The sequence below is a fragment of the Juglans microcarpa x Juglans regia genome, chromosome 1D (genome assembly GCF_004785595.1).
Source record: "Juglans microcarpa x Juglans regia isolate MS1-56 chromosome 1D, Jm3101_v1.0, whole genome shotgun sequence".
Lineage (NCBI taxonomy): Eukaryota > Viridiplantae > Streptophyta > Magnoliopsida > Fagales > Juglandaceae > Juglans > Juglans microcarpa x Juglans regia.
Window position 1 is genome coordinate 33,319,468 of NC_054594.1, and position 14,895 is coordinate 33,334,362.

General features: G+C 33.9%; 2 protein-coding genes across 4 annotated transcripts; both read right to left on the minus strand.

Annotated features, from left to right (window-relative positions):
* Positions 1 to 81: 81 nt before the first annotated feature.
* LOC121241657 (probable 1-deoxy-D-xylulose-5-phosphate synthase, chloroplastic) lies at positions 82 to 5,245 on the minus strand. Of its 3 annotated transcripts, XM_041139533.1 has the most exons (11): positions 4,790 to 5,245; positions 4,358 to 4,492; positions 4,091 to 4,255; positions 3,718 to 3,868; positions 3,050 to 3,321; positions 2,684 to 2,957; positions 1,990 to 2,297; positions 1,433 to 1,714; positions 1,055 to 1,339; positions 744 to 909; positions 82 to 570 (listed from the first exon to the last, which is right to left on the minus strand). In XM_041139533.1, exons 1-10 carry the CDS (start codon positions 4,925 to 4,927, stop codon positions 760 to 762), a joined length of 2,160 nt encoding a protein of 719 aa, XP_040995467.1. In that variant the 5' UTR covers positions 4,928 to 5,245; the 3' UTR covers positions 82 to 570; positions 744 to 759. The 3 variants fall into 3 exon arrangements, with proteins under 3 accessions (XP_040995467.1, XP_040995476.1, XP_040995460.1); XM_041139542.1 differs by lacking the exon at positions 82 to 570 and having other exon boundaries at positions 601 to 909; positions 4,358 to 4,486; XM_041139526.1 differs by lacking the exon at positions 82 to 570 and having other exon boundaries at positions 601 to 909.
* Positions 5,246 to 7,782: 2,537 nt separating this feature from the next.
* On the minus strand, positions 7,783 to 9,017 carry LOC121242443 (50S ribosomal protein L33-like). Its single transcript, XM_041140298.1, has 2 exons — positions 8,674 to 9,017; positions 7,783 to 8,092 (listed from the first exon to the last, which is right to left on the minus strand). Exon 2 carries the CDS (start codon positions 8,085 to 8,087, stop codon positions 7,914 to 7,916), a length of 174 nt encoding a protein of 57 aa, XP_040996232.1. The 5' UTR covers positions 8,088 to 8,092; positions 8,674 to 9,017; the 3' UTR covers positions 7,783 to 7,913.
* Between the last annotated feature and the right edge of the window lie 5,878 nt (positions 9,018 to 14,895).

Here is a 14,895-nt window from a genome sequence, read left to right on the forward strand (position 1 = left end):
TCATGATGATATTCGTGTGTATATATATATATATATATATATATATATATATAATATACCCAAACAAGATGCAATGATCTTATTGTTAAACTAATGTTATTAGTAGTATAGCAAATTCATAAACCTCTTGAACTGAAGAAGGCCGACACATATATAGAAGCTATATATAAATACATGTATATATATAGTATTTTCTTTTCCCATATATTCACATTGCTCTTTTCTTAGATGGGCTGGCCGTTGATATGATCATTTGATCATCAGGGTGCTTGCATGCACTTAATAATTTGAAGGTGGCGCACTGGCGGCCTACATGAGCTTGTTAGAGATGCAGTGCGGCCTATTTGACACACACTTCAAAAATTTGGACGCAAGTTGTAGGTTACCAGATGAGAATCCTTTATTTTGTGACTAGAAATGAAATATAGGCCTGATTTATACCTTGAATGCTAAGAACTGGATTGTAAAACGGTCCACACCTGATCACTTAATCAATTGACCAAGCTGCATGCTAGAGGCCAGCTTCAATAGCTTTCTTCTTTTCTTTTTACACGTCGATCATCGATACTTCTGCAATTAGAGTATAACTGAAAATCCCTGTTTCTTTTTAAATAGTTCGTGCTGTTATTTATTGCACTGGCTTGGCTAGCTTAAATTTGTACGGGGACATGACTACTATTTTAGTAAAATGATGAACTAATGCAGCTTTATAAATTTGTACATTGTTGGGAGTGAAACTGGACCTCTTTGTAAAATTTCTTATGACATGATCTCCAGTGCCTCTCTTGTTTGCCCAAGTATGTTGAACACTGTTGCTGCGATATGAGATGGTGTAAGACCAGCTTCCGCCAGTTGGTAAGAAGGCGATCCATGGTCGATGTACCGATCAGGCAGGACCAGAGGTCTCCACTACAAAGGTATTATTGAGGGCACAAAGTCAGTTAGTTACTAGAAGTTGAGTTCACCACTAGTGAGTTCATATAATAAATTTCATAACCTTGGTGTTCCAATCCTCTATATGTAGATCATGACATAATATTATTTAAATTCATACCTTTGTTTTGCCGTCAAGAAGGCCATCAAGGGCCATGAACTGAGCAACATGAGACCCAAATCCCCCAATTGATCCTTCTTCAACCGTAATCAAGACCTCATGTGATTTTGCTAGACTGCGAATAAGGGCACGATCCAATGGCTTGCAAAAGCGTGCATCTGCAACTGTTAGACTTAAGCCATGGGATTCCAATAAAGATGCCGCACCCAAACAGCTTTGAACTGCTGTTCCATAGCCCAAGAGTGCCACTCTTTCCCCTTCTAGCAGTATCCTGCCTTTCCCAACCTGTTAGAAACGTGCCAACATTTCCAATTTGTTTAGATGTTCATTGAAATATTTCTTCACTGTTGATACAGTAAAGACTTGGTTGAAATTTACCTCAATAGGAATGCCCTTATTCCCCGTCGGTAGCTGAACACCAATCCCATTCCCTCTTGGGTAGCGGAAACAACTGGGCCGGTCATCTATTGCAGCAGCAGTGGCAACCATGTGAAACAGCTCTGCCTCATCAGAAGGAGCCATGACCACCATATTGGGGAGGCAGGCCATAAAGGTGACGTCAAAAGACCCGCAATGTGTGGGACCATCTGCTCCAACCAGTCCGGCTCTGTCCATTGCAAATCTCACTGGCAACTTCTGCAGATCCACATCATGTACTACCTGTGTATGAACCCGCAGCATAAATTCTTAGAAATCTAATCAGAGTCTTGACATGACAAACCGAGTTGTTGGCTTTTTTGTTAAAGGGTGGATCTCAAAAAATATGTAAGATCCCCCTCTAAGCCATATGTACCAGTACGACTTTCATCAAATACAGCTTTCCGCAATATCCTATATACATATATGATATGAAGTTTGGAATTATAGAATGTTATCACATCAAGTTCTCAACTGAACAGTGATGAGGAGAAAGTTAAAGAAGTTTTCGGGCTTGCCTGGTCATAAGCCCTCTGCATGAAAGATGAGTAGATTGTACAGAATGGTTTGATGCCCTCACAGGCCAGACCTGCGGCAAAGGTAACAGCATGCTGTTCTGCTATCCCAACATCAAAGCATCTTGTTGGGAAACGGCGAAGGAAGAGATTCAAGCCTGTTCCACCTCCCATTGCAGCATGGATTGCAACAATATCTTTGTCCACTTCTGCTTCTGCAATCAAAGCTTCTGCAAAGTATGTTGTGTATGACTGTGTAGGAGCCTTGGACTTGAATTGCTTTCCAGTTGCTGGATCAAATTTGGCCACTCCTGTAAAAGAGAACATAATTATATTCATTAACAAGCAAGATAAATCAAGTAGAACTAACTTTTGTCACGCTGTGTTCATGACAAAACTTTTAAACTTCTTTTAAAGGATGGTAATTTTGCTCTTCATAGCATTTGGAATAATAAAATTGTTTTAATAGTCTCTTTATATCTCGTTAGGTTCAAAGACTGTTTATATCAAGTAAGAACTAAAAGCATCAATTTGTGCACTCAAATGCTAAGAAAACCCCCAGTGAAAAGAAAATGCTTAGGGTAAAATCAAAATCCATAATTCCCATAACAAGATTCTCACCCAACCCCCCTTTTAATAGTTTTCTATAAAAAAAATAATAAAAAACCATAAACTTGAATTGGCGTTCTGTATTTACCATGATACTTGTCTGCTGCTTTTTCTGCATACGGGTATCCTCGGCCTTTCTCAGTGACAACGTGGATCAGAACCGGACCTGTTGTTTTAGTACTTTTGACCTCTTTGAGAATAGCAACTAGATCATCGATGTTGTGACCATCAACAGGACCTATATAATAAAGTCCAAGCTCTTCGAACAGAGTTGATCCAGAGCCACTGATCATTCCCCGAGCATATTCATCAACTTTAGCAGCCAGTTCATGCATTGGACCACCAATTTGTTTTGTAACTCCCTACAACAACCTCAGTCAGAAAGAAGGAATCTCAATTTGAATCTGATCTTTGAATTGAAGTTCCCATATTGCTCTTGTTTATTGTTACGTACCTTGGCAACCTCTCTTAATTCTCTAAGAGGCCTGTTAGACTGCAACCTACTGAGAGCACTGCTCAAAGCTCCCACAGGTGGTATGGGCCCATCTAGACTAGCAGTAGGTAAAGAAACCTGTTTATTGTCGTTGAGAATAACAATCATGTCAGAATCAAGGTAACCGGCGTTGTTCATGGCTTCATAAGCTTGCCCCGCTGTCATGGCGCCATCACCAATAACAGCAACTACATTATTATTCCTTCCCTTTAGATCCCTCCCTACAGCCATTCCTGTAACCGTAACGACATCTGAAGGTTAAAACCACAAAGAGATTCTGCACTTTATGCTCGATGAATTTCAACTAAGATTGGGAGACTAGCAAGCCATTGAGAATTAATTAGATTGTATTTTCAAGAAAAAGTTCGAGCGATATTATGACTGAAGTTAGCATCTTCTGTGAAGAATCTGCATGATATAAATCCGCTCATTCGAAGGTTTCTAAATTAATAAATATCTCACGATTAAAGAGTTTTCCGGAACTTCCTCACATCGCACCACAGTCTAAAAATATGACAAACAGAGCCATAAGCTGGAACAATTAAGCTCAGTTGATGTTCTGATTTTGGTATTCTTCGTATTCAATTTAATGTTTTCTTTAACTTAGTTGGAGCAGAGCAGAGAATTACCCAGTCCTGCTGAGATGGTGGTAGAACTGTGGCCGGTACCAAAGCAATCGAATTCACTCTCCGAGCGCTTTGTGAATCCTGATAACCCATTTGTCTGCCTTATAGTGTGCATCTTATCTCTTCTCCCAGTCAGGATCTTGTGTGGGTAAGACTGAAAATCCATAGAAGGAACAATCAGTAAAAAAAAAAAAAAAAAAAAAAAAAAAAAAACACCTTTAACCACAAAGTTGATTGACTCAAAACTATTCTATTATAGTCTTATGTTTACACAAAAAATTATTCTATTATATTCTTATGTTTTTGCCAGTTTGGACAGGTGTCGCCAGCAACAAAAGCTACAACAACGGAGAACCCAAGGAGGTAAGATTAGAACCTGATGACCAACATCCCATAACACCTTATCTTGAGGAGCATTAAAGACGTAATGGAGAGCCACAGTGAGCTCGACAACACCCAGGCTCGAGCCTAGGTGACCTCCAGTTCTGGAAACATTAAAGATGACATCTGACCGCAGTTCATCAGCAAGTTGTTTCAACTCCTGCATCGAGGCTTCGTATGAAAATTTTGGATAAAAACCGTATACAGACATGGGAACCTCCTCTTGAAATGAAATTGACGTAGACATACGTTTAAGATATACCTTAGTTGATAGATTTTTCATGTGAATCGGATAGTTTATGGTGTCCAAGAGTGGAGTCGGTGGTCTCTGTGAATGATACTCCCCCCTCTCTGATAGTGATGCAAAAATTCCTCCTGGCCTTTTCCTGACCTGTACCTAGTCATGAGGGAGAATATAAAGAACCATCTCTTATCATTGAGCAAGTTTATATTTTTAAAACTTGAAAACAACATTATTCAAATCAAACAAAAGGGAGATATCATCCCGAGGAGCTTTCCTCACCAACAGAACATAACTAAAGTTCGACCGAAGTATAGAATAACAAAAGGAAAAATACTCGACAAAATGAACACCACCCATTTTTCCCAACTTAGTTCAGCAACATGGGTATTCTTTCATATACGTAATGAGGGTGCTTCGTAATGACAAACAACATATAAACATAATTCATACATGATGGAGCTTTTCCTGAGATGGGCATAGCAGATTTGTTCCCCGAGTAAAGTGAGATGAGAACGAAGGTGATCTTTGAGCGTCAGGAGATGTTGCCTGGTTCACATGGGCAGGAAATGAGAATGCACAGAGAGCCATTGCAACTAGAAGAAGAGCAAGAACACAGAAAGGACCCCAAGAAGTTCAAGACTCTTCCTAGAGGTCAAAACATGATCAGGAACCGAGAAAAGCAAAAAGGTAGAATTCACTTTCTCACACAAAGAAGAGTGCGTGAACTGGTCAGTGCTAGTCTTCCCCCACTAAGATGTGCTGGCAGTGGTGGTGGCGTAACTGGCGTTGGTGGAGTCGAATAAACAAGAGACACATAGAGAGAGAGAGAGAGAGAGAGAGAGAGCGTGTGGCTGACAGTGAGTGGAAATAAAGGTGCTGTACCAAGACCAAACTGGCCTATAAAGTCCCAGATTTCATATTTATACTCTTACCAGCAAGCACCAACGTTTTGGGACAAAGTATTGGAGGGCCGATTTGGATTGGACCACGTCATCAGAAATCACAAACGGATAGAACAGATAGATGGATATGGCATATCTATTCATTGATGCCATATCTATTCATTGATACGAATGCGCGTTAACTCGGAGGACAGGAAAGGAGAGAGAGGAGGTGAGGTGTCAAAGTTCTAATACACCATGGTATTGGGCCAAAAAAAAAAAAACACACCTTTTGTTATTTGAATTTGATTGGGTGGGTCTAAGCACGTAAACAATGGTGGAATTCTGACAATGCAATATGATTTTCTATTTAAATAAACATATTTATAGAATAAAAATAATAATAAATCACATGTTAATACGTGGAGTAAAAAATAATAAGCAAATTTTTTTTTAGGTCGGCTAGCCTGGAAAGTGACCATAGAGCGGGTTCGTAGCTTAGTAGCTTCTGTACCATAACAGGATGGTGTTTTCATTTTAAAATACAGGGAATGTTGAAATTGCTAACAGGTTCTAAATAGGGTAGGGACGATCGACTTGTGGACCTCTAATTATGTATGAATCATTCATTCATTTTGTGCTGCATACGAAATTTTATTTATTTATTTATTTATTTGTTGTAATCACTAATCATGGTCAGAAATGTACATATAATAGGATAGGCCTCCTCGACAACTTCCTCGTGACCAAGGATGTGATCTCGTTTTCAAAGAAAATAAATGAGTTGATTATGAGGCAAACACGTGAGACTCATGCAGGCATCTTGTTGAATTGGAGCCTGGTACACAAGTTATCAGCAAATAGGAAATCAATTGATGTGGGGACCATGGAAGGTGGTGGTTGCCGGGCGGCATTAAATGCAGTGTTTTTAATTTGTACCATACCAATTGATATGACCGAAATTTTTCATATCAATAGCTAATACAGGTATTATATATATTTTGTAACGGTTCAAATACCGATCATACTGACTTGTATTTCAGCCTATAATTTTTTTTTGAAATAACAAGTTTATTTTTTTACTCTTAATTCAAACTAAACTATTTATAATTTATGTACATATGTATTTATATATAATTTATTCATATACAGACTATTATTTTAAAATATAATTTATATATATTTATATATATAATTTATTCATATATCAACTATTTCGAAACAGTATCGATATCGAAATATTTTGTTCTAGTGTCTTGACAAATACGACATCCAATACGGTATTCAAAACATTGATTAAACGTGACTTTCAAGTTTCAATGCAAAATAAACAAGAGTATGATAAACATAATATGTGCATCGAACTTTTTAATAAAAAAAATAAAGGGTATCAACTAATAAAAATATAATTTTTTTTTATGTCTGTCTTATATTTGTTTACTTTTAAAAAAAATATGCAACACTTAAACACTCTATACTATAAATATCATTTCTATTTTTTTTTTTTTTTTACAAGATAGAGGAAAGGACAATATTAATCACATTTATTGATTATTTTTTGCACTAAAAATAAATTCAACAGTTTCAAGACCAATAACTCATTCAAAGGTTAAACTTTAAAGGGTAGACTTCAGGATAACAAAAAAAAAAAAAAAAAGAGGAGGAAAAAAAAAAGTGCGGTACCTGACTTAAATGAAACAAACCATTTTTGTTCTTAAATTTGCGGTGAGATCAGGTTCGATGTCTCGTAACCTTGCAAGTGATCTATCAAGTCGTCATGAGGAAATTAATATTCGATATCTCAAATTATTTTTTATTGATTGATTCAATGGTTTGATATTAAAAATAAGGATAATGTTAGAGTGCACTCCAAATATGCATACAAGTGTCGATGATTTTTTTTCCTATGAAAACCTCTTTTCTCAGGGTCATCCTTGAGAAAAACCTAGAAACAACTCGAATAAACGCTGGGCTGGAATCTGGATTGCAATCATAAAATTCAAAAACAATACAAATACAAACTCTATTAAAAGATTATAATTGTAACACTAGATCCCCCATTCATTTTTCTATAAGTAACACTAAATGATCCTAATACATAAAGTAACATAGTTTCACCCATGTGAAAATCATCACCTACATATACCATGGTGTATGTAGTTACATAGCACTTAAGCCATGATGATCATTGCAAATTCATCAGAGGGCCATGTCTTCGAAGTGTCAAATGCTATATTAATGACATTGAGAGAGAGAGAGAGAGAGGATGGATGGGAAAGAGGCAACAACAACCTGTACTTGTTGGATCTGTGAAATCTAATCTGGAGTATGAAATGGATCCTAAGGGCCTGGTTTGAATACACAAAACCATCTCATCTCATCTCATTATTACAATTTTCTCAAACTCTCACACAAAATATAATAAACAATTAAACTTTTTCGAATCCCAAAATAAAAATTATATTCTGACAATATTTTATTCAACTTTTAACAAAACATCTCATCTCATCTAAATTGAGTAACCAAACTACAGCCTAAGTGAAATGGAGAGCATCTTAATGCAATAAAAGCATCATCATTCTTCAACAACAAATTATACTTAATTTATCGCAAGTTAAATCATAACTGTCCGCAGAAAAAAGAAACAGAAGTTTGACCACTAAGAGTATATGAGAAAAACAGAGATGTATTTCTCACTTCATTTTTGCTTCCTTGAACAAAACATGACGATTAACCCGAGGATCATATTTCCTGAATTCCAGCTTCTCGGTGATCTTAGTAGGTTTCCTCTTTACATAGAAGAACCCAGTCCCGGCAGTCGATACAAGTCGTATGAAAATTGAAGCAGTCTTCTTCTTGTTTCCCATGCTTACTAATACACAAGAAATGAAAATGAATTTTATTACTTACAGGTAAAACTACCCATGCTATAAACTCTGTAAAGCATTGCATGCACATGACCTTTCACTATACACACACAACAGTTTCAAACTTCACGTGACCAAAGCATTTCTAGGAGTTGAGCTTCAGAACATCTACCTCTATTAAATAAGTGCGAATCCAGGGTAAACAGATTCTGTTTGAATTTGTGCAAGTTCAGCAAAAAAATGATACCCATTTAGACGAAAGCAAGGCAAATCCAAACACAATCCGTTGAAATTTCTACAAATTCACTAAATAAAACATACCCATATACACGAAAGGAAACCAAATCCAAAAAAAAATCTAATACGTGTAGATCTAAAGAATAGGAAAAAAAAATTCCTCAGACCATTACAAAAATGAACACTCGGATTTGTACAAAACGAAAGCTAAACACAATCATACCGATGTTGGAATTTCTACAAGTTGAGTAAAAAAATCATGCCGATGTACAGTGTACACGAGAGCAAACAATTCAAAAACCATCGGTAATATGTTTAAATCTAAACAAGAAAATAAGAAATTCCTCACATGATTACAGAAACAGAGAGTCGGGAGATCTCAATGATCCTTACACCCAGACCCAATGCCTGCCGTTTTCGTCGTCTCTGTTGAAATCACACGCTGTTTTGTGTGATTTCTGGAAGCTTGCAGTTGCTCTTGGTGGAAAGCTGATGGAACAGAGAAAAGGGAGGAGAAAATGGGACTGAGTGACGGCGAGAGAAAAAAAGAGATGGAGGCGGAACAGAGGGTTTCTAAGACGGAGACACACCAACAGAGGAAGAAAGTGGCGGCTTTTGTTAGTGGAACCACGGCGAGCCGGCGACGCGAGGAGAGAAGGGGCAGTGTTGTTCACTAACGGGGGGAGAGAGAGAGAGAGAAATGAAGTTTTAAGGGTTTGGTGGTTAACGATGGAAATTGGGGTGAGGGGGTGAATGGGCTGGGCTTTTCGTTTAAAATTGGGAAGGGAGGGTTGGGCTTCACTTTTAATTTTTTGGATTTTAGATGTGGGAAAATTCTAAACACAGGCACATTGAGGCCTCTCCGTGGACGACATTTTACGTGAAAATAAAATATACTATTTTGGAGTAAATAAAACGGTGCGCTTTGTTTCCACTCATATAGCTGCCTTGCTTAATCAAAATCCGGCGTTTTGATTTATTCTTCTTCGATCCGTCTCCCTCCCAAGAACTCTTTGCTCTCTCCATGGTGATTTTGAGTTCTTCTTCGTTCCTCCCCGTACTCACTCGATCTTCTTCATCGTTGCTCCTCTTCTTTTCTCAATTTTTCTTCCCCTTTCTTCTTCTTCGTTTCTCCTTTCAAGAATCTCTCTCCTGCCCAATCTCTCTTCCAAACCTAAACCTAACCCTAACGCACCTGTGCGACATCGAGGAAGATTCGCACTCCAGCTATCCACTAAGCGGTGCCATCCTAGGTAACTTTCCTAACCCTATATACGTGTATATAAACAAATATACGTGTATTAATTTCTAAGAATCTCTCAGTTTCATGCTATTCATTTATTAGAGTAAAATAGAATATATTTTTTTTATCATTTGGCATTATGTCGAAAATAATATCCAATATCTTAACTTAGATGAATATGGTACATTTTATTTGAAATTGGAAAGTTGGTGGATGGAATTGTAAAATTTCATTGAGTCTATTTTTATCCACAATATCTACATCATCAGCAACTAATGACAATATTCTTTTGAATGATTCATAAGCTATTTTCTAACTTTCTTTTGTAGTTATTTTCTAACTTTCTAAAAAGAAGTTATTTCTGATTTTTATTTGTTAAGACTGGTTATATTTAGAAGTCAATGACCCTTGAATGATTCAGATTTTTCATTTAGCAATGGCTAGCACTTTAGTTGACATTTTTGTGATATAACTAGCTTATTTTGGTGGCGAGGGGATTTTACTATATTAGATAGGACATGTTCAATGAATTCTTAATGTTAATTATTTTAGAGAAGGGCTCAAGGCCAATAATTTGGATGTTAGCTATAGGCAGCTATGGTTTTTGGCAGATTGCAGAAGAGGAAAATGTAGATGTTGATTCAAAGTTCCGTGCTTTAGTTGCCATTGGATCACTGGTATCATCTCTCCCTCTCTCGGGGGTCTTGATTATTGGCATTTTATCTGTTATTCTATTATTGTATATGGATGATGATGGTGGTGGTTCATTTTGTTGAAGATCTGACCATCCTATGTAGGTTTTTAAAGATAATCCTTTCACTTTTAGTGTATCAATACTACCTATGAAATGAATGTTCAAAAGTGAAAAATGATCACATTTACTTTTGTGAGTAAGTGCCAATAGAAGTTAATTGTCAAAAACGTGAGTGAATGAGAGGTTTGACCTGACTTCCATAGTCATTTGTTAAAATGAGAAAAGTAGCCAAGAGAGAGTGAACAATTGATGATCCTAGAAATAAGTTTGGACTTAACAATTAAATTAGTCTTTTCTTTTTTTTCTTTCAAATTAATATCAATTGTTCATAAAATTCTAATAAAAAAAATCTTTAAAAATTAAATTTTAATATTGTGCAGTATTTTATTTCGTTTAATTTAATTTTTATAATTTAGTACAAACCTGTAGTTAGTTATATATTATTTTTTTCCTGTTAATAGATCTACATATTTATTAAATCTCTTATTGTTCTTAATATTGTGTTCTTTAAGAAATGTATATGTGGGTTGGGCTTGTCGAGTAAAACTGGAGAGGGAGGGTTGGGCTTTAGTTTTGATTTTTTGGGCTTTTGCTTATAGTTTGTTCTTTTTTCCTTCTAAATTAATACCAACTGTCCATAAAATTCTAAAAACAAAAGTAAATATTAAAAAAATTTAATTCAAATTTTTAGGAGTATATTATTTCCTTTAATTTTTGATTTAATAGGTAATCTGAAATTAATAACACTATTTTAGTTACATTTAAAATCTGTAATGTAGTATAGTTTGTTTAAATTTTTTTTCTTAATTGTAAATGATGAAAGTCTATATTATAATTATATGATTAAATTATTTGAAACTTAGTATTGTAGTTTGTAAGTTTAAAATTATCACGTTATGTATTTATTTTGGAAGTAACAAATATACAACATATGCATCGAATTATAACTATTAAAATTAACAATAATAATTTTATTACTATAGTCATAAATTTTGATCCGGTAAAAAATTATAGTTCTTTAATAATTTAAATATGCATATTCACTAAATCTCTTATAGTTTTTAATATAGTGATATTTAATGAATGTAAATATAAAAATATTATGTGTCCTTTTTTTAATGTGTTCTTTCGAGCCCGGTTTGTATTCGCAACCCATCTCAACTCATCTCAATTCATCTCAGCTCATCTCACTACTATTCATTACTATTCATTAACTTTAACTCACAAATCTCATTACTATTCACAACTCATCTCACTACTATTCACAACTTATCTCAACTCATCTTAACTCATCTTCGAATCCAAACGACACTCATATGTTTCTTCTATTGGTGATTCACTCCTTTTTATTGCGCTTGTTGTTAGTTTCCATCACTTCCACCGTTTTTTTTATTTGTCATCTACTTTCTAATATGTTTTTTTCATTCTCATGTTAAAACGACTTATTCTATATGTTTGTTAATAATGTTATTATATGTTGTCATTGTCATCATTGTAACTCTATAATATCCTATTCTTTGAAGAAAATAGTAATACTTAAATTTTTTTTTTTTGGTTCATTTAAATTCTTTATCTTTGTGATTAGCCACAAAATAATAACTTTTCTTAGAAATAACTTAAATGTTATTATTGTTATTATTTTAGAAATAACTTAAATGTTATTATTGACGTATATGCAAGTTAATTGTAATTAATGTTTTGATCATATTTTAAACAATAATTATAATGCATGATTGTAATGAATTAAACAAAATATACAATACATATTTTCACATTTCTTGTAAATATTTATTAACACAATATGAATAAAATTGCTTCTAACTGTTGTCTCTTCAGATGGTTAAGAACAAATTAATAAAAGTTTCTACACTTGCAAAAACAGTTGATTTAATGAAAACTATTTCTTTTACATTCATACATATGAACTACTAGATCATATTTTTAAATTCAAGTTCTTTTCTTGAATGATCATGATCGAGTCCAACTCGAACTCGAATTTATCGGCATTCTATTCCAATAGGAATACAACTCTACAAGTCATTTTCATGTTAAAACTCTTTAACTGATTGCCTTTTCAAACTCGAAGCCATGCACGTCTCCACCTTCCACTAGGATCCATGTCCCAATAGAACTCTCTTACAATTCTACAAATCATCTTCACATTAAAACTCTTAAATCGACTCCTTATATATATGCTCAGCCCTATGCACTTTACGTGTTTCACATTCCTCTTCAAGCCCTAGTATAGTTTCTACTTACCCAAAATCACGCAGGGTACCTCTAGTCCACCAGCATCCTTCACGTTTTCTCTTTTCTTCTAGTTCACGTGATCGATTTCATGCCGGAAATATTAGATTAATGCCAATGCTATGAGGTAAGTAGCATGATCATATCCTTACACGTATGTACAGTAAACGATGTCTTTTATAAAATTATTATACATGTACACCCTCAATTGGAAGCCCCTTTTATGTACCCAAGTCATGATAAAGTTGTAAATATCATGATTTTATGCATAAGTTTTGTAATAGTTGCAAAACATGCATCAAATATTTTATGAAAATTCATGATTTATGAATTAAAATATCTATAAAAATTCATGATTTTATTAAATGAATTATGCATCGAAGATTTATGAAAAATAATTCAAAAAGAAAATCATAATTTCATGTGAAGAAACATGTATCACGACATTTTATTAAAGAATGAGATTTCATTTGAAATCTATGATATTACAAGTATGCAAGTATGAATGATAAGATAATAAGATACGTAACGGCCTATGTTATGTTATGAAGACGGTGCCATATGTTATGGGCATATTGCATTGCTAGGTTATACATCCTGGTAGTGCACCTAGTGTATCTTCCTTATATATAGATTTCACAACTCGCAGTTACGAGCAGAATTGGAATCTACTTAGATTCACTAACACTAACTCACATGAGTCAACAGTAGGTAACGGTGTATGACAAATGAAAGATAAGTTCATCATATTCATGTTATTTATATATGTATTTATGATTATGCATATTTTTCAAGAAACCTTATATTTATTTTATTTATTGTATGATGTGTTGTTTATTGAGTATTCGACTTTTTTTTTTTTGTATGTTTTATGTTTTAACTAACCTATGTGATGATCTTTATGAGAATGAGACTACAAGACATGACTTGACACAGGGAAGCGCAACACAAGTCTAGACAGTTTATGTTATACATAGTTTCATGATTTTAGTTTAATAATTTATTTTGACAAGTACAAGAGATTTTATTATTTTAGATAAGTGTTTCCCCAGACTCTTTTTTAGATTTTAAGTATTTAATAAAGATGGTATTATAAGGAATCTTTGTACCAGATGTTTTGTTAGAAAAAAAGTTTTTTTTTAGTTCAAGTTTAGAAACACATCGGTTCCTCGAAAATTTTGAAAAGACTTTATTGGGGACCGGGGTGTTACTATGACCTATTGGAAGAAAATCAAATTAACAGAAAATATGAGAGTGAGATTAGATCATTATTTCTCTCATTACTTAATTCAAGTTGACAATGGTACAACACCAATTACTGTTGATTAAAAGATCAAAATTCTCAAAGAAATACTTATTCCTTACAACAACAATATCGATTCTTTAAATTCTTTATTGGATGTTATTTTTGAAGATATTTCTAATTACTCAGATAATGTGATCTAAATAACAAATCGAGCCACCAAAGAAGTAATCAGTTGATGAAATAAGTGCCATACTCATTCAAGACATTCCCAGTAAAATGATGTGATATTACAGTTTTGATGAAAAAGTTAATGCATATGAACAAAGCATTATGGAAGATTTTATAAATACTTTAACACCAAATGGACTTCTACTACAAGAATTATTGTTTAAGAAAAATTGTCTTATCACGCTACATAGAAATATAAATCTTTTAGAAGGTTTATGCAATGGCGCATGGTTAATTTGTTGCAACCTTTTCACTGATTTAAAATTTTCAATTGGTTATCACAGTGGGAAAATGATTTTTATACCTAGAACTCCATTCTTGCCAAATACAAAAAAAGTAATGGGTTTCTATTTAAAATAACACAATTTTCTATCAAATTAAAATTTGCAATGACAATAAATAAATCACAAGGATAAACATTAGATTATGTTAGAATATATTTGTCTCAACTAGTATTTTCTCATGGATAATATATGTCGCATTATCAAGAGCCAAAACTGTTGTTTCAATGAAAGTTCTTATAAGATCGACAACAACTGGTGATTAGGAGAAAAATTACATAAAAAAAAAAAAAAATTGTATATATGAATTTGTTGACATTAACAAATTCATTATAATCTTATGTAAGTAATTGAATTCAATAATTTTTTTTTTGTTGTAAACAATTAATTTCCTTTTTACGTTGCTATTATATGTTTATTGTATTTTTTTTTTTATATAATTGTAGCATAAAGTTTAAAGGGTCATGCTACAACCCCGCTGGGCTTAGCATGTACTTTTCTATGTGTATTTTTTAATTTATTTTTTATATAGATTTTTTTTACACTTTTAAATATTTTTAAAAAATAAAATA